At 38.5% G+C, this 23,180-nt stretch overlaps 1 protein-coding gene across 1 annotated transcript in view; it reads right to left on the bottom strand.

Annotated features, from left to right (window-relative positions):
* Positions 1-2,184: 2,184 nt before the first annotated feature.
* dars1 (aspartyl-tRNA synthetase 1) overlaps positions 2,185-23,180 on the bottom strand; it is a 144,541-nt gene continuing 123,545 nt past the window's right edge. The window contains exons 13-18 of the mRNA XM_061926611.1: positions 15,000-15,146; positions 11,017-11,059; positions 8,246-8,326; positions 8,009-8,120; positions 7,801-7,872; positions 2,185-2,592 (exon numbers count right to left, since the gene is read on the bottom strand). Coding sequence (XP_061782595.1) covers positions 2,501-2,592; positions 7,801-7,872; positions 8,009-8,120; positions 8,246-8,326; positions 11,017-11,059; positions 15,000-15,146 — 547 coding nt within the window. The 3' untranslated portion in view covers positions 2,185-2,500. The remainder of the gene's footprint in view (positions 2,593-7,800; positions 7,873-8,008; positions 8,121-8,245; positions 8,327-11,016; positions 11,060-14,999; positions 15,147-23,180) is intronic.

The following is a 23,180-nucleotide window of genomic DNA, read 5'->3' as shown; positions in this document are numbered from 1 at the left end:
AAAAAACGCGATTCGGATGTGAACCGATTTTTTGTACCACCCTCAACGTTATTTTTCAAGAGTAAGTAGTTTAAATAATCTTTTAAAACATGCACTCAGATCGATGTTTTTATCATATTTTTATAACATTTCTTGATAAAATTATGAATGGACTTAGAATCAAAATTAATAAAAAATGCGATTCAGATGTGAACCAATTTTTTGTGCCACCCTCCTCAACGTTATTTTTCAAGAGTAAGTAGTTTAAATTAATCTTTTAAAACATGCACTCAGATCAATGTTTTTATCATATTTTTATAACATTTCTTGATAAAATTATGAATGGACTTAGAATCAAAATTAATTAAAAAAACGCGATTCGGATGTGAACCGATTTTTTGTGCACCCTACTAAATGCTATTTTTCAAGAGTAAGTAGTTTAAATTAATATTTCAAAACATGCACTCAGATCGATGGTTTTTTTTATCATATCTTTGTAAAATTTCTTGATAAAAATATGAATTGATGAAAATTATGAATAGATTTAGAATCAAAATTAATAAAAAAAACTGAAACTAAGAAACAATATTTTTCAAGTGTAGCTAATTTAAATTAATCTTAAAATATGCCCTCAGATCGATGTTTTTATCATATTTTTATAACATTTCTTGATAAAAATATGAATTGATGAAAGTTATGAATGACTTAGAATCAAAATGATTAAGAAATGCGATTCGGATGTGAACCGATTTTTTGTGCACCCTACTAATTTCTATTTTTCAAGTGTATGTAGTTTAAATTAATCTTTTGAAATATGCACCGAGATCAATGTTTTTAGCATATTTTTATAAAATGTATTGATAAAAATATGAACCGATGAAAATCGAACCTGGACTTGGAATCAAAATGAATAAGAAATGCGATTCAGATGTGAACCGATTTTTTGTGAACCCTACTAAACGTTATTTTTCAAGAGTAAGTAGTTTAAATGAATCTTTTAAAACATGCTCTCAGATCGATGTTATCATATTTTTTATAAAAATGTCTTGATAAAAATATGAATTGATGAAAATTATGAATAGACATAAAATTAAAAATGAATAAAAAAACAGTGAAACTACGAAACTCTATTTTTCAAGTGTAGGTAATTTAAATTAATCTTTTAAAACATTAAAACATGCACTCAGATCGATGTTTTTATCATATTTTTATAAAATTTCTTGATGAAAATATGAATTGATAAAAATTATGAATATACTTAAAATCAAAATGAATCAAAAACTGTGAAACTATCAAAAGCTATTTTTCAAGTGTAGGTAATTTAAATTAATCTTAAAATATGCCCTGAGATCAATGTTTTTATCATATTTTTATAACATTTCTTGATAAAAATATGATTTGATGAAAATTATGAATAGACATGAAATTAAAAATGAATAAAAAAAACTGTGAAACTACGAAACTCTATTTTTCAAGTGTAGGTAATTTAAATTAATCAGAAAATATACCCTCAGATCAATGTTTTTATCATATTTTTATACATTTTCTTGGTAAAAATATGAACCTAAGAAAATGATAAATGACAAAATGAATAAGAAACGCGATTCAGATGTGAACCGATTGTTTAAGCACCCCTACTAAACGATATTTTTCAAGTGTAGGTAGTTTAAATTAATCTTTTAAAACATGCAGGACATTTTGCGTGATACAAAAAATATATTTACAGTTAATTGTATTGCACATTTATGCTGTTTATTTTAATGGCAATATTTCAACGGCTTATTCTTGGAAAAACTGCCATTCATCGACCGTCTGAGTCGTCAGTGGAACAAAACAAACAAAAACTGCCATTCATCGACCGTCTGAGTCGTCAGTGGAACAAAACAAACAAAAACTGCCATTCATCGACCGTCTGAGTCGTCAGTGGAACAAAACAAACAAAAACTGCCATTCATCGACCGTCTGAGTCGTCAGTGGAACAAAACAAACAAAAACTGCCATTCATCGACCGTCTGAGTCGTCAGTGGAACAAAACAAACAAAAACTGCCATTCATCGACCGTCTGAGTCGTCAGTGGAACAAAAACAAAAACTGCCATTCATCGACCGTCTGAGTCGTCAGTGGAACAAAACAAACAAAAACTGCCATTCATCGACCGTCTGAGTCGTCAGTGGAACAAAACAAACAAACGAGATAACAGCTTCATGGGTTAAAAAACATTTTTATGATCGAGGTTGATTAAAAAACACACTCGTGTCGTACATACTTGCAGGAGACCTTGGTTAGTTGGAGGTAGTTAGGACTTAGACCACAGTACACTCCAGTTGACCAAAAGAAGTACTGTGAGTGCAACCTAACTTGACTGTTCCTTGTTAAACAATGGATACAAGTAGTGAGTCACAGTTGTACGTTAGTGTCTAAGTGGCACGAGCCGCTTCCCCTCATTCCTCTTTTCCCGCGTTGTGAATTAGTAGTTACCCATCACCAGTGTGGCGTCCTAGAGACTGCGAGGTGGCAACACTCAAGGTGTCAGACGTTTGGGGTCACGGGGGAACATGGAGGTCTGGCGCACGTTGTGGAGCCCCAGGTACAGCATGCAGACTCTCTCCAGCCCTGCGAGGAGTACAAGTAAGGAACTTGAAAACATTTATGTGCCTTTGTATTAACGGCAGAGAATGACCTTGTCCATATGATTCGCTGTAAAAGTAAAGCATCCCTTCTCATCGCTCAATTCGACAGTGTTGGCTTCTTCATTCCAGTTAACAGTGCACCATTGTCTAACGGTTGGTGTCGGAGCGTACTAGCCCCTCCCGTCAAGTATTCAGTGTAAGAGGAGCAAAGCGCTCCTTCTATACTTGCTGCGAATGTGACCTGTGCCTTTTGAACTCCTCCAGCTTTTCAAATAAATCTAAGAAAGACAATTTCGTTTGACTACTTGATTAGAAAATGTCCAATACAGTATTATCTTTGTTAAACATGACAAATATTGGCCAGGTTTGTTTAACACACAAATAATTCAACTTAGGAGATTGTGTTATCTTTGTTCAATGCAAACAATTAATATTAAGGATTACAGAAAACTGCGATGAGGTGGCGACTTGTCCAGGGTGTACCCCGCCTTCCGCCCGATTGAAGCTGAGATAGGCTCCAGCTCCCCCCGCGACCCCGAAGGGAATAAGCGGTAGAAAATGGATGGATGGATGGGATGGATTACAGTAAATTCCGGACTATAAACTGCTACTTTTTTTTCCTATGCTTTGTAGCACTTATAAAACGGTGCGGCTGATTTATGGATTTTTCATAATGCAAAAAGTTAAAAAATGAATAAATGTTGAAAAAAGCAAAGAAATTGAAAAGGTGTGTTTGTGCTATAGCGCCATCTTTTGGATGAGTTCACTCACTGCGGGGTGAACTTTTAACCCCTAACCCTGAAAGTAAAGCCTACATTTTCACACTGGTTTAACGATTTCAAGTGATGAATTAAATCTTGGAAAATGGTTAAAAGTAGAAAAGCCCTTAAAACCTCTTAAGGCCCAAGCTGTTTGTTTACATGCTTTTTTTTATTTCTCTTTGCTATTTGGGCTTATTGGACCCTAATTAGAATAAAAACTAAAAATAATCTTTTAATATGATGTACTTAGTCCATAAGTACACAAACTAGTGTACTTAATGTGTAATGACGTGCAAATTTTTATTTTTACACTTTTTTTTTTCCAAATTCCATTGTATGTTATACTCTTCTGACACCACCAGGTGGCAGTATAAGTGTCCACATAAGTGGCCATAAGACCCCAATTCAGTAGTGTGGAAATAAGAGCTAAAAGGTGCTGTCCACGCATGTGGCCACTAAGGTTTAGTGGTGGTTAAAGTAGTATCTTTATTGGAGGAATTTAAGTTGATTTAGATTAGCCCTATTTTAATAATTTGCATTTTATTTTATTTGTATTTATTTACTAAAATAACCTTTAAATAATCTATTTTTATTGTCATTTACTTTTCATTCCTTGACATGTTTTGTTAGTTAAAGAAGGTAATTGCACAACCTGGTGGAAGTTTGAACATGTTGACAAGTGTTTAAAGTGCTTTCAGTTGTGTGCACAATGTGAATATATTGTATTGTTCAATAAAAAAAACACAATTCCTTCAGCTTAGTGCTTTAAACCGGAAGTACAAGTGCCCTTCCGTCTTCTAGTTGTCCATAGCTTATAAGACGGCGCAGCAATTTATGGATTTTTCTTTGCTAACGGCCATAATGCAAATAGTTAAAAAATTTTTTTAAAAAAAAGCAAGGATACTGAAAAGGTATGTTATTGTTTGGGCTATGGCGCCATCTTTTGGACAAATTTGCTCACTGCAGGTGCAGCTGGGTGAATGCAGACGAGTGTTTCTTCCTGCTGTTTAAAGCTTTGAACCGGAAGTACAAGTGCCGTTCGGTCTTCTAGCCCTCCATAGCGTTTCTACTTGTATGGTTTCTTCGTTCATCACTCAAAGCCACGTTTGTACCTTTTACAATATAACTAAAACTATTTGTACTTACTAAACCGTCCCTTGTGTGATGTCTGTAGGAATGTGTTCATGCATATTTGTGCTATCGTAATGTAATCAAGCTAGCGTAGAAAATTTATGAGTGTCTGTTAGAACTATTAACCTAAAATAGCATTATTTTTGCGGTTTAACAAATTATTCGGTAAATTCACCAAAATGTCACCGTGGAGTTATTGAGTCTGTTTAGTTGATTGGAGAGCTAGCTTCCGCAGCTAGTGGGTCCATGACGATGCTTTCTGTTTTGTTTGATCAGCCGTTTTACTGCCGTGTTACAGACACCGTCATGAAACACATAAGGCATGTAAATAAACATTAAAAAAATATTTCTGTGTAAATAACTCATTTCGCAATGTATATATCTGCGGCTTATAGTTCGGTCCGGCTAATAAATTTTTTAAGCACCGGTGTGTTCTATAGCCTGGAAAATATGGTAACTAAAATGATAAACAAGTACTTAAATAACTAATATGTGCAAGGAAAATAAATAATAGTGCCCTGGTGAATAAAGCAAAAGCTAAAAGTTAAAGTACCAATGATTGTCACACACACACTAGGTGTGGCGAAATTTTTCTCTGCATTTGACCCATCACCCTTGATCACCCCCTGGGAGGTGAGGGGAGCAGTGGTGGCCACGCCCGGGAATCATTTTTGGTGATTTAACCCCCAATTCCAACCTTTGATGCTGAGTGCCAAGCAGGGAGGTAATGGGTCCCATTTTTGGTATGACTCGGCCGGGGTTTGAACTCACAATGGACACTCTAACCACTAGGCCTGCTGAGTAGGTAATATGTTTCCATTTATTAGCCGGACCGAAGTATAAGCCGCAGATATATACATTGCAAAAAGAGTTATTTACACAGAAATATTTTTTAAATGTTTATTTACATGCCTTTGTTGTTTCAAAACGGTGTCTGTAACACGGCAGTAAAACGGCTGATCAAACAAAACAGAAGTCATCGTCATGGACAAGTAGTAATTAATTGTCTTTTAGAACTATTAACCTAAAATGGCATTCTTTTTGTATTGTTTCAGTTGAACAAATTCTTCAGTAAATTCAACAAGCCGTCACCGTGGAGTTATTGAGTCTGTTTAGCTCATGGGTCGGCAACCCAAAATGTTGAAAGAGCCATATTGGACCAAAAATCCAAAAACAAATCTGTCTGGAGCCGCAACAAATTAAAAGCTATATTACATACAGATAGTGTGTCATGAGATATAAATTGAATTAAGAGGACTTAAAGGAAACTAAATGACCTCAAATATAGCTACAAATGAGGTATAATGATGCAATATGTACATATAGCTAGCCTAAATAGCATGTTAGCATCGATTAGCTTGCAGTCATGCAGTGACCAAATATGTCTGATTAGCACTCCACACAAGTCAATAACATCAACAAAACTCACCTTTCATGCACAACGTTAAAAGTTTGGTGGACAAAATGAGACAGAAAAAGAAGTGGCATAAAACACGTCCTAGAAAGTCGGGGAAAGTTATACATGTAAACAAACTAAGGTGAGTTCAAGGACCGCCAAAATTAGTAGGACAAAACGGCGCTCGCCAAATACTCGAATCAGTGAAGCATGTTTAATATAAACAGTGTGCTTTGTAACAATTAGGGAGGCTTGTGTCATGTTTGTCCTCCTACAGAAACCATATTAAAACAAAAAATAGATTTTTTTCCCCTCATCTTTTTCCATTTTTCATACATTTTTGAAAAAGTTAAAGTTAAAGTACCAATGATTGTCACACACACACTAGGTGTGGTGAAATTATTCTCTGCATTTGACCCATCACCCTTGATCACCCCCTGGGAGGTGAGGGGAGCAGTGAGCAGCAGCGGTGGCTGCGCCCGGGAATCATTTTTGGTGATTTAACCCCCAATTCCAACCCTTGATGCTGAGTGCCAAGCAGGGAGGTAATGGGTCCCATTTTTATAGTCTTTGGTATGACCCGGCCGGGATTTGAACTCACAACCTACCGATCTCAGGGCGGACACTCTAACCACTAGGCCACTGAGTAGGTTAGTAGAAAAAGCTCCAGAGAGCCACTAGGGCGGCGCTAAAGAGCCGCTAGAGCCGCAAGTTGCCGACCCCTGGTTTAGTTGATTGGAGAGCCAGCTTCTGCAGCTAGTGGGTCCATGACGATGACTTCTGTTTTGTTTGATCATCCGTTTTACTGCCATGTTACAGACACTGTTATGAAACATATAAGGCATGTACCGTATTTTTCGGATTATAAGTCGCAGTTTTTTTCATAGTTTGGCCGGGCTCCAGTGCGCCTTATATATGTTTTTTTTCCTTTTTTACTATGCATTTTCGGCAGGTGCGACTTATACTCCGAAAAATACGGTAAATAAACATTAAAAAAATATTTCTGTGTAAATAACTCATTTTGCAATGTATATATCTGCGGCTTATAGTTCGGTCCGGCTAATAAATGGGAACATTTGTTCTGCAGCTAGTGGGTCCATGACGATGACTTCTGTTTTGTTTGATCAGCCGTTTTACTGCCATGTTACAGACACCGTTATGAAACATATAAGGCATGTACCGTATTTTTCGGATTATAAGTCGCAGTTTTTTTCATAGTTTGGCCGGGCCCCAGTGTGACTTATATATGTTTTTTTTCCTTTTTTACTATGCATTTTCGGCAGGTGCGACTTATACTCCGGTGCGACTTATACTCCGAAAAATACGGTAAATAAACATTAAAAAAATATTTGTGTGTAAATAACTCATTTTGCAATGTATATATCTGCGGCTTATAGTTCGGTCCGGCTAATAAATGGGAACATTTGTTCTGCAGCTAGTGGGTCCATGACGATGACTTCTGTTTTGTTTGATCAGCCGTTTTACTGCCATGTTACAGACATCGTTATGAAACATATAAGACATGTACCGTATTTTTCGGATTATAAGTCGCAGTTTTTTTCATAGTTTGGCCGGGCTCCAGTGCGACTTATATATATGTTTTTTTTTCCTTTTTTACTATGCATTTTCGGCAGGTGCGACTTATACTCCGAAAAATACGGTAAAGAAACATTAAAAAAATATTTATGTGTAAATAATTCATTTTGCAATGTATATATCTGCGGCTTATAGTTCCGTCCGGCTAATAAATGGAAACTTTTGTTTTTTTTAAGCACCGGTGTGTTCTATGGCCCGGAAAATACGGTAACTAAAAAGATAAACAAGTACTTAAATAACTAGTATGTGCAAGGCAAATAAATAATAGTGTCATGGTGAATAGAGCAAAAGCAAAAAAGATTCTTACCAATGCCTCCACCGCCATGTGGGGGGGCGCCGTAGCGGAACGCGTCAATGTATGCCTTGATTTTCTCCAGATCTGTGATGTAAAAAAAAAAAAAAAAAGTGTGATTATTTTTCATAGTTCATCCATATTCACATTCATTTTCTTATTGTCACCTGCAGAGGGAGACAAAGGCCTTGTTTTAAAGCCACTTCCGTGACTGAGGTCTTACCAATCTGGTGATGCTTGGCCCGCTCAGTCAGCATCTCAGCATCGTGGATTCTCTGGGCTCCGGACAGGATTTCTTCTCCACGCATGAACATGTCATACGAGTTGGAGTTTTTCTGAGCAAAAAAGTAAATAATAATAAGACGATAAAAGTTCATGAAAAACAGAATACGGTGTCATAAGCTTGTCCAATTAAGAGGTTTGCAATACAGTGAACATTGCTAATATTTGTCTGACTGACCTGGTTGTTGGGATCAGGCATGGTGTAGAAAGGTCTCACAGCCAGCGGGTACTTGTCCAGAACGTAGAAGTCGGTATCATACTGAAGCAAAAGCAACACATTTTAACAAGTGACAGAAATAGAGATATTTATAAAATACTATTTTGACTCAGACTACATGATTTCAATTTTAAAAACGTGGGATATAATCAACAATCTAGTTTTTTTTCTTAGTGACATAAAATATTGGAATTGTCCTTGATTTAAAGGGGAACATTATCACCAGACCTATGTAAGCGTTAGAGATGCGCGGTTTGCGGGCACAACCGCGGAGTCCGCGGATTATCCGCGGATCGGGCGGATGAAATTAAAAAAAATTACATTTTATCCGCGGGTCAGGTCGGGCGGTTGAAAAAAAAAAAAATTAGATTTTAAATAGATTCAGGCGGGTGGCAGTTAAACCAATTCGGAAATATATATACATAGTTAAATGTTGTTACCCACATACGAAAAACGAGCAGGCACCTGCAGCATATGCCACAACAGAAAAAAAAAGAAAAAAGAGATGGACACTTTTACGGAGCGGAGAAGGGACGCCTCGCCGGGGGTCCGGGACCGAGGCCCCTTCCCCCGAGAGGGCCCCACCGGGAGCCGTAGCTGAGGCGATCCGCGAGAAGGGCCCGACGCACGTCCAGGGTCACCACCGCGCCCACCGCACCGACACCCCGCCTCGTCCGCCTTCGCCGCGGCCGGCGTCACGCGCAGCAGGTAAGCAGCTTACCTGCCCGCCACCCCCGTGGCCGGGGGCTCGTAACAGGGGTCACTCCGCGCGCTCCGCCCGCGCAGCTTACCTGCCCGCCACCCCTGTTGCCGGGGGCGCGTAACAGGGTTCACTCCGCGCGCAGTGCGCTCACGAAAGGGGTGGGGCTCACCCTGGTTGATATAGACAGCAGGACGGTGGCCATGGAAGTCAGAACCCGCTAAGGAGTGTGTAACAACCCACCTGCCGAATCAACTAGCCCTGAAAATGGATGGCGCTGGAGCGTCGGGCCCATATACCCGGCCGTCGCCGGCAGCGAGATGCGCTTGGAGGTGCGCTCAGCGCGGCTCCCATATGATTGCGCACTGGTGTGCGTCTGGGTCGTGACAGCGTGGCACGCGAATGTCTGTGCTGCATTGGATCAGTCTCCTTTCTTTAACAGGCAAAAGCTTTATAACCTCACTAATGCCTTGCATCGTCTGTATTAGATATATAACAACGGGCGGGTGCGGTTCTGATCAAATGTTACATTGGGTGGATGGCGGATGGTTGACGACTTTCTGATGCGGTTGCGGATGAAATAATTGCCTATCCGCGCATCTCTAGTAAGCGTCAATATATACCTTGATGTTGCAGAAAAAAGACCATATATTTTTTTAACCGATTTCCGAACTCTAAATGGGTGAATTTTGGCGAATTAAACGCCTTTCTAATATTCGCTCTCGGAGCGATGACGTCACAACGTGGCGTCGCATCGGGAAGCAATCCGCCATTTTCTCAAACACCGAGTCAAATCAGCTCTGTTATTTTCCGTTTTTTCGACTGCTTTCCGTACCTTGGAGACATCATGCCTCGTGGGTGTGTTGTCGGAGGGTGTAACAACACGAACAGGGACGGATTCAAGTTGCACCAGTGGCCCAAAGATGCGAAAGTGGCGAGAAATTGGACGTTTGTTCCGCACACTTTACCGACGAAAGCTATGCTACGACAGAGATGGCAAGAATGTGTGGATATCCTGCGACACTCAAAGCAGATGCATTTCCAACGATTAAGTCAAAGAAATCTGCCGCCAGACCCCCATTGAATCTGCCGGAGTGTGTGAGCAATTCAGGGACAAAGGACCTCGGTAGCACGGCAAGCAATGGCGGCAGTTTGTTCCCGCAGACGAGCGAGCTAAACCCCCTGGATGTCTTGGCTCACATCGACCCTAGCTTCCTTGGCCTGCTGACATCAACTCCAAAACTGGACAGATCAGCTTTCAGGAAAAGAGCGCGGATGAGGGTATGTCTACAGAATATATATTAATTGATGAAAACTGGGCTGTCTGCACTCTCAAAGTGCATGTTGTTGCCAAATGTATTTCATATGCTGTAAACCTAGTTCATAGTTGTTAGTTTCCTTTAATGCCAAACAAACACATACCAATCGTTGGTTAGAAGGCGATCGCCGAATTCGTCCTCGCTTTCTCCCGTGTCGCTGGCTGTCGTGTCGTTTTCGTCGGTTTCGCTTGCATACGGTTCAAACCGATATGGCTCAATAGCTTCAGTTTCTTCTTCAATTTCGTTTTCGCTACCTGCCTCCACACTACAACCATCCGTTTCAATACATGCGTAATCTGTTGAATCGCTTAAGCCGCTGAAATCCGAGTCTGAATCCGAGCTAATGTCGCTATAGCTTGCTGTTCTATGCGCCATGTTTGTTTGAGTTGGCTTCACTATGTGACGTCACAGGAAAATGGACGGGTGTATATAACGATGGTTAAAATCAGGCACTTTGAAGCTTTTTTTAGGGATATTGCGTGATGGGTAAAATTTTGAAAAAAACTTCGAAAAATAAAATAAGCCACTGGGAACTGATTTTTAATGGTTTTAACCCTTCTGAAATTGTGATAATGTTTCCCTTTAACAGTATTGTTTTTATGTCATGTTCTATTCTATGAATTGCTTTTATTACTACGATTATTCACTCAACCACCAGTTAGCATCTGTGAGTACATAATAATGTATCATCACCTGAATACATTTGCACGTACCTTTTCCTTGACAAGGCGGCCAAGAAGCTTTTCATTGGGTGTGCTGTAGAACAGAAAAAAATGTCTATCAGTAATTATATCCAAAAACAATATACGTTAAGTCAGGAAAAAACACAAGAGGCTATACAAAACCTGCGAAACAGGCTTGTAGGGATGATATAGCCTCTTGTGTTTTTTCCTGACCTATATATATATATATATATGTATATATATATATATATATATATACAGGCGGATCGGTGTGGCGTCTTCAGTAATGCGGACGCTGTATCGATCCGTTGTGGTGAAGAAGGAGCTGAGCCGGAAGGCAAAGCTCTCAATTTACTGGTCGATCTACGTTCCCATCCTCACCTATGGTCATGAGCTTTGGGTTATGACCAAAAGGACAAGATCACGGGTACAAGCGGCCGAAATGAGTTTCCTCCGCCGGGTGGCGGGGCTCTCCCTTAGAGATAGGGTGAGAAGCTCTGTCATCCGGGGGGAGCTCAAAGTAAAGCCGCTGCTCCTCTACATGGAGAGGAGCCAGATGAGGTGGTTCGGGCATCTGGTCAGGATGCCACCCGAACGCCTCCCTAGAGAGGTGTTTAGGGCACGTCCGACCGGTAGGAGGCCACGGGGAAGACGCAGGACACGTTGGGAAGACTATGTCTCCCGGCTGGCCTGGGAACGCCTCGGGATCCCCCGGGAAGAGCTGGACGAAGTGGCTGGGGAGAGGGAAGTCTGGGCTTCCCTGCTTAGGCTGCTGCCCCCGCGACCCGACTTCGGATAAGCGGAAGAAGATGGATGGCTGGATGGATATATAGTTAAGTTAAATTACCAATGATTGTCACACGCACACTTGGAATATATATATATATACATATATATATATATATATATATATATATATATATATATATATATATATATAAGAAGGGATTAAAAAACCCACCTTTTTAGCACAGCTTTTATCTAATTTTTCTGCCTTCTTGTTTTTAAATACACTGCTTGCCTATTTGTTTTTATCCAGTGCTTTCATGCTTTTATTTCTATTTTTATCTATGTTTCTGTTTTATCTAGTGTTTTTCATGTTTTCATTTCTATTAAAATTTTCTATTATATATTCTAACTTTTTATTTATTTTTTTTTTTTATACTTTGTAGCACTTTGAGATTTTAACAAATGTAAAGTGCGTTACAAATGTAATTATTATTATTATTTTATATATAAAAAAAAAATATATATATATATATATATATATACACACAACTATATAGATATATCTGTATGTATATATCAGGGGTCGGCAACCCGCGGCTCTAGAGCCGCATGCGGCTCTTTAGCGCCGCCCTAGTGGCTCTCTGGAGCTTTTTAAAAAATGTATGAAAAATGGAAAAAGAAAAGAAAAAAATCTATTTTTTGTTTTAATATGTTTTCTGTAGGAGGACAAACATGACACAAACCTCCCTAATTGTTACAAAGCACACTGTTTATATTAAACATGCTTCACTGATTCGAGTATTTGGCGAGCGCCGTTTTGTCCTACTGATTTTGGCGGTCTTTGAACTCACCGTAGTTTGTTTACATGTATAACTTTCTCCGACTTTCTAGGACGTGTTTTATGCCACTTCTTTTTCTGTCTCATTTTGTCCACCAAACTTTTAACGTTGTGCATGAAAGGTGAGTTTTGTTGATGTTATTGACTTGTGTGGAGTGCTAATCAGACATATTTGGTCACTGCATGACTGCGAGCTAATCGATGCTAACATGCTATTTAGGCTAGCTATATGTACATATTGCATCATTATGCATCATTTGTAGCTATATTCGAGGTCATTTAGTTTCCTTTAAGTCCTCTTAATTCAATTTATATCTCATGACACACTATCTGTATGTAGTATGGCTTTTAATTTTTTGCGGCTCCAGACAGATTTGTTTTTGGATTTTTAGTCCAATATGGCTCTTTCAACATTTTGGGTTGCCGACCCCTGGTATATATACAGGTAAAAGCCAGTAAATTAGAATATTTTGAAAAACTTGATTTATTTCAGTAATTGCATTCAAAAGGTGTAACTTGTACATTATATTTATTCATTGCACACAGACTGATGCATTCAAATGTTTATTTCATTTAATTTTGATGATTTGAAGTGGCAACAAATGAAAATCCAAAATTCCGTGTGTCACAAAATTAGAATATTACTTAAGGCTAATACAAAAAAGGGATTTTTAGAAATGTTGGCCAACTGAAAAGTATGAAAATGAAAAATATGAGCATGGACAATACTCAATACTTGGTTGGAGCTCCTTTTGCCTCAATTACTGCGTTAATGCGGCGTGGCATGGAGTCGATGAGTTTCTGGCACTGCTCAGGTGTTATGAGAGCCCAGGTTGCTCTGATAGTGGCCTTCAACTCTTCTGCGTTTTTGGGTCTGGCATTCTGCATCTTCCTTTTCACAATACCCCACAGATTTTCTATGGGGCTAAGGTCAGGGGAGTTGGCGGGCCAATTTAGAACAGAAATACCATGGTCCGTAAACCAGGCACGGGTAGATTTTGCGCTGTGTGCAGGCACCAAGTCCTGTTGGAACTTGAAATCTCCATCTCCATAGAGCAGGTCAGCAGCAGGAAGCATGAAGTGCTCTAAAACTTGCTGGTAGACGGCTGCGTTGACCCTGGATCTCAGAAAACAGAGTGGACCGACACCAGCAGATGACATGGCACCCCAAACCATCACTGATGGTGGAAACTTTACACTACACTTCAGGCAACGTGGATCCTGTGCCTCTCCTGTCTTCCTCCAGACTCTGGGACCTCGATTTCCAAAGGAAATGCAACATTTGCATGGTTGGGTGATGGTTTGGGGTGCCCTGTCATCTGCTGGTGTCGGTCCACTCTGTTTCCTGAGATCCAGGGTCAACGCAGCCGTCTACCAGCAAGTTTTAGAGCACTTCATGCTTCCTGCTGCTGACCTGCTCTATGGAGATGGAGATTTCAAGTTCCAACAGGACTTGGCGCCTGCACACAGCGCAAAATCTACCCGTGCCTGGTTTACGGACCATGGTATTTCTGTTCTAAATTGGCCCGCCAACTCCCCTGACCTTAGCCCCATAGAAAATCTGTGGGGTATTGTGAAAAGGAAGATGCAGAATGCCAGACCCAAAAACGCAGAAGAGTTGAAGGCCACTATCAGAGCAACCTGGGCTCTCATAACACCTGAGCAGTGCCAGAAACTCATCGACTCCATGCCACGCCGCATTAACGCAGTAATTGAGGCAAAAGGAGCTCCAACCAAGTATTGAGTATTGTACATGCTCATATTTTTCATTTTCATACTTTTCAGTTGGCCAACATTTCTAAAAATCCCTTTTTTGTATTAGCCTTAAGTAATATTCTAATTTTGTGACACACGGAATTTTGGATTTTCATTTGTTGCCACTTCAAATCATCAAAATTAAATGAAATAAACATTTGAATGCATCAGTCTGTGTGCAATGAATAAATATAATGTACAAGTTACACCTTTTGAATGCAATTACTGAAATAAATCAAGTTTTTCAAAATATTCTAATTTACTGGCTTTTACCTGTATATATATATATATATATATATATATATATATATATATATATATATATATATATATATATATATATATGAGAGAGATATAGATATATATATATATATATATATATATATATATATATATATTTTGTTTTACTTAGTGGGCTGGATCCGACACACAGGCAACTGTAAACCAGACTATAAAAATAAATTGCACACAAATAGTGAATAATTACACATAAAATAAAGCTAATATTAAAAATGGTAAAATAATCAGAGATAAAACAAATACATAAAAATACTACTACTATAAGTTGAAGTACTAAAATAATCAGTCATTTTACAGATTTTTATAAAAACGTCTTTGTAAAGCCCTTATAATAACGATGGTGTTTTGATGTCATGTGACACGAGCAGAGTGACGCTTGACTATTTCTGACCTCAGGTCTTCCTCGTCACCCATCTCCACCCCGGCCTCACGCAGCATGGCCAACGCCTCGCTGTACTCCAGCCTCAGAGTGGGCTCCAGGAACTTGAAGGGCTCGCTGGGGAACTGCTTGTTCACGGTCTGGATCTCAGTCTGGAAGCTGATACAAACGGGACAAAGAAGGTTACAAAACAATTAACAGTCCACTTATCAGTCAGTTCAGCTGGAACAGGTCAAAACAGATCTCTAAATGAGCAAACGTGGTTTTTTTTTAAATTTATTGCCAATTTCTTCCACGTTACTGAACACTGCCACTAGATGGCACTGAAACCACATGGAACATCTTACTACTGGCACTTCCCTTGCCAGTATTTTGGCCATCAAGAAATACAATATTACAATTAGTGCCATCAAATTATTCATCTTTTTCCATCAGATTAATCACACTTTTGGATGGTATCAATCATGATTATTCACAGGTTATCACTCGCCTGCATGATTCAAATTAATATACAAAAAAACCTCAAGACTTTTTTGGCAGATACATTTTGCTGGACCTACAAATTATTGTCAATAAACAATATCATTGTCAACATTATTATGGGAACAAATGAACCACTGATGTAATAATAATAATAATAATACATAATAATGCAATAATTGTTATCGTTGTAGTATGTTTGTCTTCTGTGATATGGATCCCCCTGGGTCTGAAATAAATGACTATATAATAAACTTGTATTTCTCCTGTCCTTTAACATTGCAATATAAACTTTTAAATAGGGATGTCCCGATCCAGGTTTTTGCACTTCCGATCCGATACCGATACTGACCGATACTGGCCTATCCGAGCATGTGTTAAAGTTTAAAGTTATTTAGCCTACTTAGTTGTCAAAATCATGTTGAAAAGGGTTTTAGTACTCTTGATAACAACTAGCCAGCTGAATTAGGTGAGTTTGAATAATACACAATGGTTGGTAACAAGAAACTGACCTGTTTATTCAAGGATAAACACAAAATAGACAAAATTATACATGACAAACAGAAATGGCATCATTGAAACTAGGGCTGGGCGATATGGCCTTTTTTTAATATTGCGATATTTTAAGGCCATATTGCGATACACGATATATATATCTCGATATTTTGCCTTAGCCTTGAATGAACACTTGATGCATATAATCACAGCAGTATGATGATTCTATGTGTTTTGATTGATTGATTGAGACTTTTATTAGTAGGTTGCACAGTGAAGTACATATTCCGTACAATTGACCACTAAATGGTAACACCCCAATAAGTTTTTCAACTTGTTGAAGTCGGGGTCCACTTAAATTGATTCATGATACAGATATATACTGTCAGATATATACTATCATCATAATACAGTCATCACACAAGATAATCACATTGAATTATTTACATTATTTATAATCCAGGGTGTGGAGGGGGGCGCCGGATGTAAGTGTCAAAAAGACAGCCAAAAGAGTTTGATATGAGAATAAATCTAAAGTTAAAATATAGGGTAGAAATGCACCCATTTGCAGGAAATGTAGTCTTGATTTTCAAAATGTTCTTTCAAGGCTTGCATGTCTACATTAAAACATTCTTCTTCATACTGCATTAATATATGCTACTTTTAAACTTTCATGCAGAGAAGGAAATCACAACTAAAAAAAATCACTAATTTTTTCATACGGTGTTGATGTGGAAATTTTTGCCTCGGCATTTTGATGGTGTGGACGTGTGGCACCGAATGGAGATAAGCGTCTCGACAGACGTCACAATATTTGAACAATGATGACGAAAACTGTTTTCTCTGTCGTGTCCGTGTGTTGAAAATTGTTATGCGCTTATTTGTTTATTTGATTTTGTGCGTGGCATAGATTTGCTATGCGCAGAGGACGCTTAAACAGTGCGCAATTGCACAGGCGAGCACCTTAGAGGGAGCTTTGCTCGCACGGCTGCGCTAGCATCACAGCTAACGTTAGCCATGCTGCTACCTCTCTGCTCTGGGAGGGCGTATACGTATGTGACGTGTGTCGTGACAGTATGTGACGTGTGTAAGAAGGTGCGCTCGCTGTCTGTGAGAGGGAGACACAGGAAAGAGTGAGAAGAGCCTGTCGTATAATGTCCGCAGCTAAAAGCAACTGCGTGAGAATTCACAGACGTGTGGATGTGTTGAAGGTGTGCTGGAAAATGCGGAACGGAAATTACGGAGCAGCAGTATCGGCATTTTCCCATGCCTTGCCGATACGCAATTTTTGGCAAATATCGGCAGCCGATCAGATCCAAATATCGGATCGTGACATCCCTACTTTTAAATCTCCATATCAATTAAAACAAACAATAAAAATTAGAGATGTCCAATCATTTTGGACTGCCGATATTATCGGCCGATAAATGCTTTAAAATGTAATATCGGAAATTATCGGTATCGGTTTCAAAAAGTAAAATTTATGATTTTTTTAAAACGCCGCTGTACAGAGTGGTACACGGACGTAGGGAGAAGTACAGAGCAGTTGCGTCTCCCAGTCATACTTGCCAACCCTCCCCATTTTCCCGGGAGATTCCCGAATTTCAGTGCCCCTCCCGAAAATCTCCCGGGGCAACCATTCTCCCAAATTTCTCCCGATTTCCACCCAGACAACAATATTGGGGGCGTGCCTTAAAAACACTGTCTTTGCATGCCCAGTCACATAATATCTACGGCTTTTCACACACACAAGTGAATGCACCGCAAACTTGGTCAACAGCCATACAGGTCCCACTGAGGGTGGCCGTATAAACAACTTTAACACTGTTACAAATATGCGCCACACTGTGAACCCACACCAAACAAGAATGACAAACACATTTCGGGAGAACATCCGCACCGTAACACAACAAAAACACAACAGAACAAATACCCAGAATCCCTTGCAGCACTAACTCTTCCGGGACGCTACAATATACACCCCCCCCCACCTCAACCTCCTCATGCTCTCTCAGGGAGAGCATGTCCCTAATTCCAAGCTGCTGTTTTGAGGCCTGTTAAAAACAATAATGCACTTTGTGACTTCAATAATAAATATGGCAGTGCCATGTTGGCATTTTTCTTTCCCATAACTTGAGTTGATTTATTTTGGAAAACCTTGTTACATTGTTTAATGCATCACAACAAAATTAGGCATAATAATGTGTTAATTCCACGACTGTATATATCGGTATCGGTTGATATCGGAATCGGTCATTAAGAGTCGGACAATATCGGCAAAAAAGCCATTATCGGACATCTCTAATAATAATAATGCAATAATTGTTATCGTTGTATGTTTGTCTTCTGTGATATGGATCCCCCTGGGTCTAAAATAAACTACTATATAATAAACTTGTATTTCTCGTGCACTTTTAACATTGCAATTGGAATGTAAACTTTTAAATTAATTAAAACAAACAATACAAATAAAATAACCACTGTATGTTTTACTAAAAATCACAACTAAAAGCAATAAAATATGTTATGTCTCTGTTTGAGGAGTAGGGAACCTCAAATATACACGACCAAAACAATTAAAAATGGCTAAATAATGTTATTGTGACCAAAATTATCACGATTAGAATTGCAGTTGCGAGTTCACTTCCTGTCGAACACACTTCCCGGTTGTTTAACGACTTACCCTGTGGAGTAAATACCGATCACTTTTATGTTCAATGTGAATACCGTATCTTAGTTGTTTTGACAGTAATGTGTTTATACACAATTAAATCGGGGAAAGACGTTAATGCCTCTTGTTTTCATGTTAGCATTTAAACCAGTTAGATTTTTTTAGTAAGGTTTTTTGATCATTTTAATTTAATACGGTAAGAATAACCGGCGTTTTATAGTTATTAGTATTACCGTTTATTTGCACGTCTTTGCTGAAACAATGCATGCACATGGGAATTAACGTTATCGAGTTCATTTAAATGTCTAATACATGATAAATGCAATATTTCTTTGTGATTATTCGCATTAGTTAACTCATTTTTGACAGCCCCAATGACAATACGAAATGTTTCATACAAGGATCCTGTCAAGATCTGTATACGTCCTCACAGAACCAGAATGTATATACCAGGGGTCGGCAACCCGCAGCTCTAGAGCCGCATGCGGCTCTTTAGCGCCGCCCTAGTGGCTCTCTGGAGCTTTTTCAAAAATGTATGAAAAATGGAAAAAGATGAGGGGAAAAAATATTTTTTTGTTTTAATATGGTTTCTGTAGGAGGACAAACATGACATAAACCTCCCTAATTGTTATAAAGCACACTGTTTATATTAAACATGCTTCACTGATTCGAGTATTTGGCGAGCGCCGTTTTGTCCTACTAATTTTGGCGGTCCTTGAACTCACCATAGTTTGTTTACATGTATAACTTTCTCCGACTTTCGAGGACGTGTTTTATGCCAATTCCATACCTGCCAACTTTTGAAATCAGAAAAACCTAGTAGCCAGGGTCCAAGGGCCGCAGGCCCCGGTAGGTCCAGGACAAAGTCCTGGTGGAGGGTTCAGGGCTTCGCCCCCCGACGCAAAATGATTATTAGCATTCAGACAGGTTAAAATGTTGCTAAAACCATCACTTTTCTATCAGTCACAGTGACTTTTCAACACAAAAATATTACAGCAAAAATCATATGGGTTGATTGACATGTTTATTCTGTAAGCTAACTTCAATAGTTTGAAATTATTTTGACAGTTAATGCCAGTTATCCTGTCAACCTTTCACAAGACTTCAATTTGTTAATTGAAAGTATAAACAGTATAAACACTTTTTACAGTAAACAAATGGTAAAACAGTACTAAACAATTCCATTTAAAAAAAAAATTGGTGTCATTAACTTTCTGTCCAAGCTTGTATAATCTACTGCCTTGTTCAATTGTAAAAAATATTCTGTGCCTAAAATTCACATTTCTATCACAATTATCATACTGTAAACATGGTAAGCTAACTTCATTAAAATTAATAGTCCTGTCAATAGCATGGAATTACAATTCAAATGTAGTTTTTTTGTAAGCCTTTCAAAAGAATTCAAAATATGAAAAATTTATGAAAATTAATTTAAGCCATCAGACACTTGAAAAGTGGCACATCACATCTCTAATGTAATCATTTGAACTTTTCAACAGAAATAGCACTGCAAAAATATTAAGGACATACTTCTGTATTTTGGTAGTTATGCTGTCAACATTTAACAAGATTTCTTCAACTTGGACTTGAAAGCATAAATAGTATAAACACTTTTAACAGTATGTCGTGCTGTGAAATACAGCCGACAGGATTGCGCACCAAACACGAAGCAAGGCCAAAGTGCATATGCATGGTGCAGGAGAACAAAGGACTTCTTTCATTTAAGGTTTGTGATAAACCATCAAACTCATTCGTTAAAAGGACTCTATAGTAATATAATATAAAGCGAATTTTTCTGGACATTATCATGCAAGAAAAGTTTATTTTTGGGACCGCGATCACCGCGTAATGATTTTTAAAGGTTGCATTACAAACATTTAACTGTCCCATGTGATCAGCCAGTGCGATTGGAAATCCATGCTCAATTATTGCCTCCGTAAATAAAACTTCGGCATTTATCACATCCAAAGAATCTGTTTGGGCGACGAAAAACGTTGAAAGTTTTCCACTTGTATCGCTAGCAACGGCATTAGGCTTGTGTTTTTTTGTCCCAACGTGGTCTTTTACATCGCTAATTCCTCCGGGTCCGATCGAAAAATCTTGTCTGCACAAGGTGCAATTCGCGTAGTTTTCACCCTTTTTTTTTTTTAATTAATGAAAAACCTTTTTTTTTATCACTGCAACCGTAACCCGGAATAGGTTGATGAAAACCGTACGAATTACGGGAAAACCGGAGTAGTTGGCAGGTATGCAATTCTTTTTCTGTCTCATTTTGTCCACCAAACTTTTAAGGTTGTGCATGAATGCACAAAGGTGAGTTTTGTTGATGTTATTGACTTGTGTGGAGTGCTAATCAGACATATTTGGTCACTGCACGACTGCAAGCTAAACGATGCTAACATGCTATTTAGGCGAGCAATATGTACATATTAAGGGATGTCCGATAATGGCTTTTTGCCGATATCCGATATTGTCCAACTCTTTAATTACCGATACCGATATATACAGTCGTGGAATTAACACATTATTATGCCTAATTTGGACAACCAGGTATGGTGAAGATAAGGTCCTTTTTAAAAAAATATTTTTTTGTTTTAATATGGTTTCTGTAGGAGGACAAACATGACACAAACCTCCCTAATTGTTATAAATCACACTGTTTATATTAAACATGCTTCACTGATTCGAGTATTTGGCGAGCGCCGTTTTGTCCTACTAATTTTGGCGGTCCTTGAACTCACCATAGTTTGTTTACATGTATAACTTTCTCCGACTTTCTAGGACGTGTTTTATGCCACTTCTTTTTCTGTCTCATTTTGTCCACCAAACTTTTAAGGTTGTGCATGAATGCACCAAGGTGAGTTTTGTTGATGTTATTGACTTGTGTGGAGTGCTAATCAGACATATTTGGTCACTGCATGACTGCAAGCTAATCGATGCTAACATGCTATTTAGGCGAGCAATATGTACATATTAAGGGATGTCCGATAGTGGCTTTTTGCCGATATCCGATATTGTCCAACTCTTTAATTACCGATACCGATATATACAGTCATGGAATTAACACATTATTATGCCTAATTTGGACAACCAGGTATGGTGAAGATAAGGTCCTTTTTAAAACAAAATTAAAATAAAATAAATAAATTTAAAATATTTTCTTGAATAAAAAAAAAAGTAAAAATATAAAAACAGTTACATAGAAACTAGTATATAATGAAAATGAGTAAAATTAACAGTTAAAGGTTAGTACTATTAGTGGACCAATCATGTGTGCTTACGGACTGTATCCCTTGCAGACTGTATTGATATATATTGATATATAATGTAGGAACCAGAATATTAATAATAGAAAGAAACAACCCTTTTGTGTGAATGAGTGTAAATGGGAGAGGGAAGTTTTTTGGGTTGGGGCTCTAATTGTAAGTGTATATAATGTTTTTTATGTTGATTTAATAAAAACAAAATAAATTAAAGCTGCAAGCAGCATTGGTCGGGCCCGCGAATTTGGCAGGTGCTAGTCCTAAGTGTCCCAATACTTTTGTCAAGTTTTAGTCCCAAGTGTCCCAATACTTTTGTCTACTTTTAGTCTGAAGTGTCCCAAGACTTTTGTCTAGTGTACCTACCTTGTCTGCATTGTGTGGGCACGTTGGTGCTTCCTGCTTTTAAGCAGCCATCTTAAAAAAAACAGCAGCGCAGCAGCATCAGCGCAGCGGTTCTTTGAAGGCTCATAAAATCAAAACCGGAGCAGTTAGAAAAATTATTTCGATAACTTTTATTTGGAAGGGTTCAATCTCTCTCCTGTGTTATTTTGAAGCTGATACGACAAATGCGCTCAGAGGAGATAATGTTTGAAGAGAAGTGACCGGTTTATAAAAAAAATTTGTTTTGAAGGGGGAATAGCAAACTTCCTGTTGATTTTTGCTGGGGGTTGTCAATTTATGAAATGTAGGTCTACGTGAGACCTACATAGAGGTTTTTGTTTCATGTCTCTCCGACCTTCCCAGGGAGAGTTACAGGCAGTTTTGTCAGTTTTTTCATCCGAGGAGCAGTTTTTTGTGCGTTTCATTAAAAAATTGCGCTAGAGCACAATTTTGAGATTTGGGGTTAGGTTTTTTTATTAGATCACAATTTTTGCCAGTCCTGATGTGTGTGTTCAGTTCGGTGAGTTTTGAAGCATGTTAAGGGGGTCAAATTACAGCTCAAAGAGGCAAAAGTGACTGTTTTTAGTACTTTTTTGTCTTGAAGGGGGAATTGCCAACTTCCTGTTGATTTTTGCCCGGGAATATACTATTATGAAATCTAGGTCTAAGTCACACCTACATAAAGGTTTTTGTTTCATGTCTCTCCGGCCTTCCTAGTGGGAGTTACAGGCAGTCTAGTTTTTGTTTTTCGTAGGGGGCGCTAGAGCGCAATTTTGAGTTTTGTGGTTCGTTTTTTTTTTAAAAAAGGCAATTTTCGCAGGTCCTGATGTGTGGGTCAAATATGGTGAGTTTTGAAGCATGTTAAGTGGGTCAAATTACAGTTTAAAGTGGCGGCGGAAGAAT

Source organism: Nerophis lumbriciformis, linkage group LG31, assembly GCF_033978685.3.
Source record: "Nerophis lumbriciformis linkage group LG31, RoL_Nlum_v2.1, whole genome shotgun sequence".
NCBI classification, from domain to species: Eukaryota; Metazoa; Chordata; class Actinopteri; order Syngnathiformes; family Syngnathidae; genus Nerophis; species Nerophis lumbriciformis.
The sequence above is the reverse complement of the archived record's forward strand: the minus strand, read 5'-3'. Positions and strand labels throughout refer to the sequence as shown.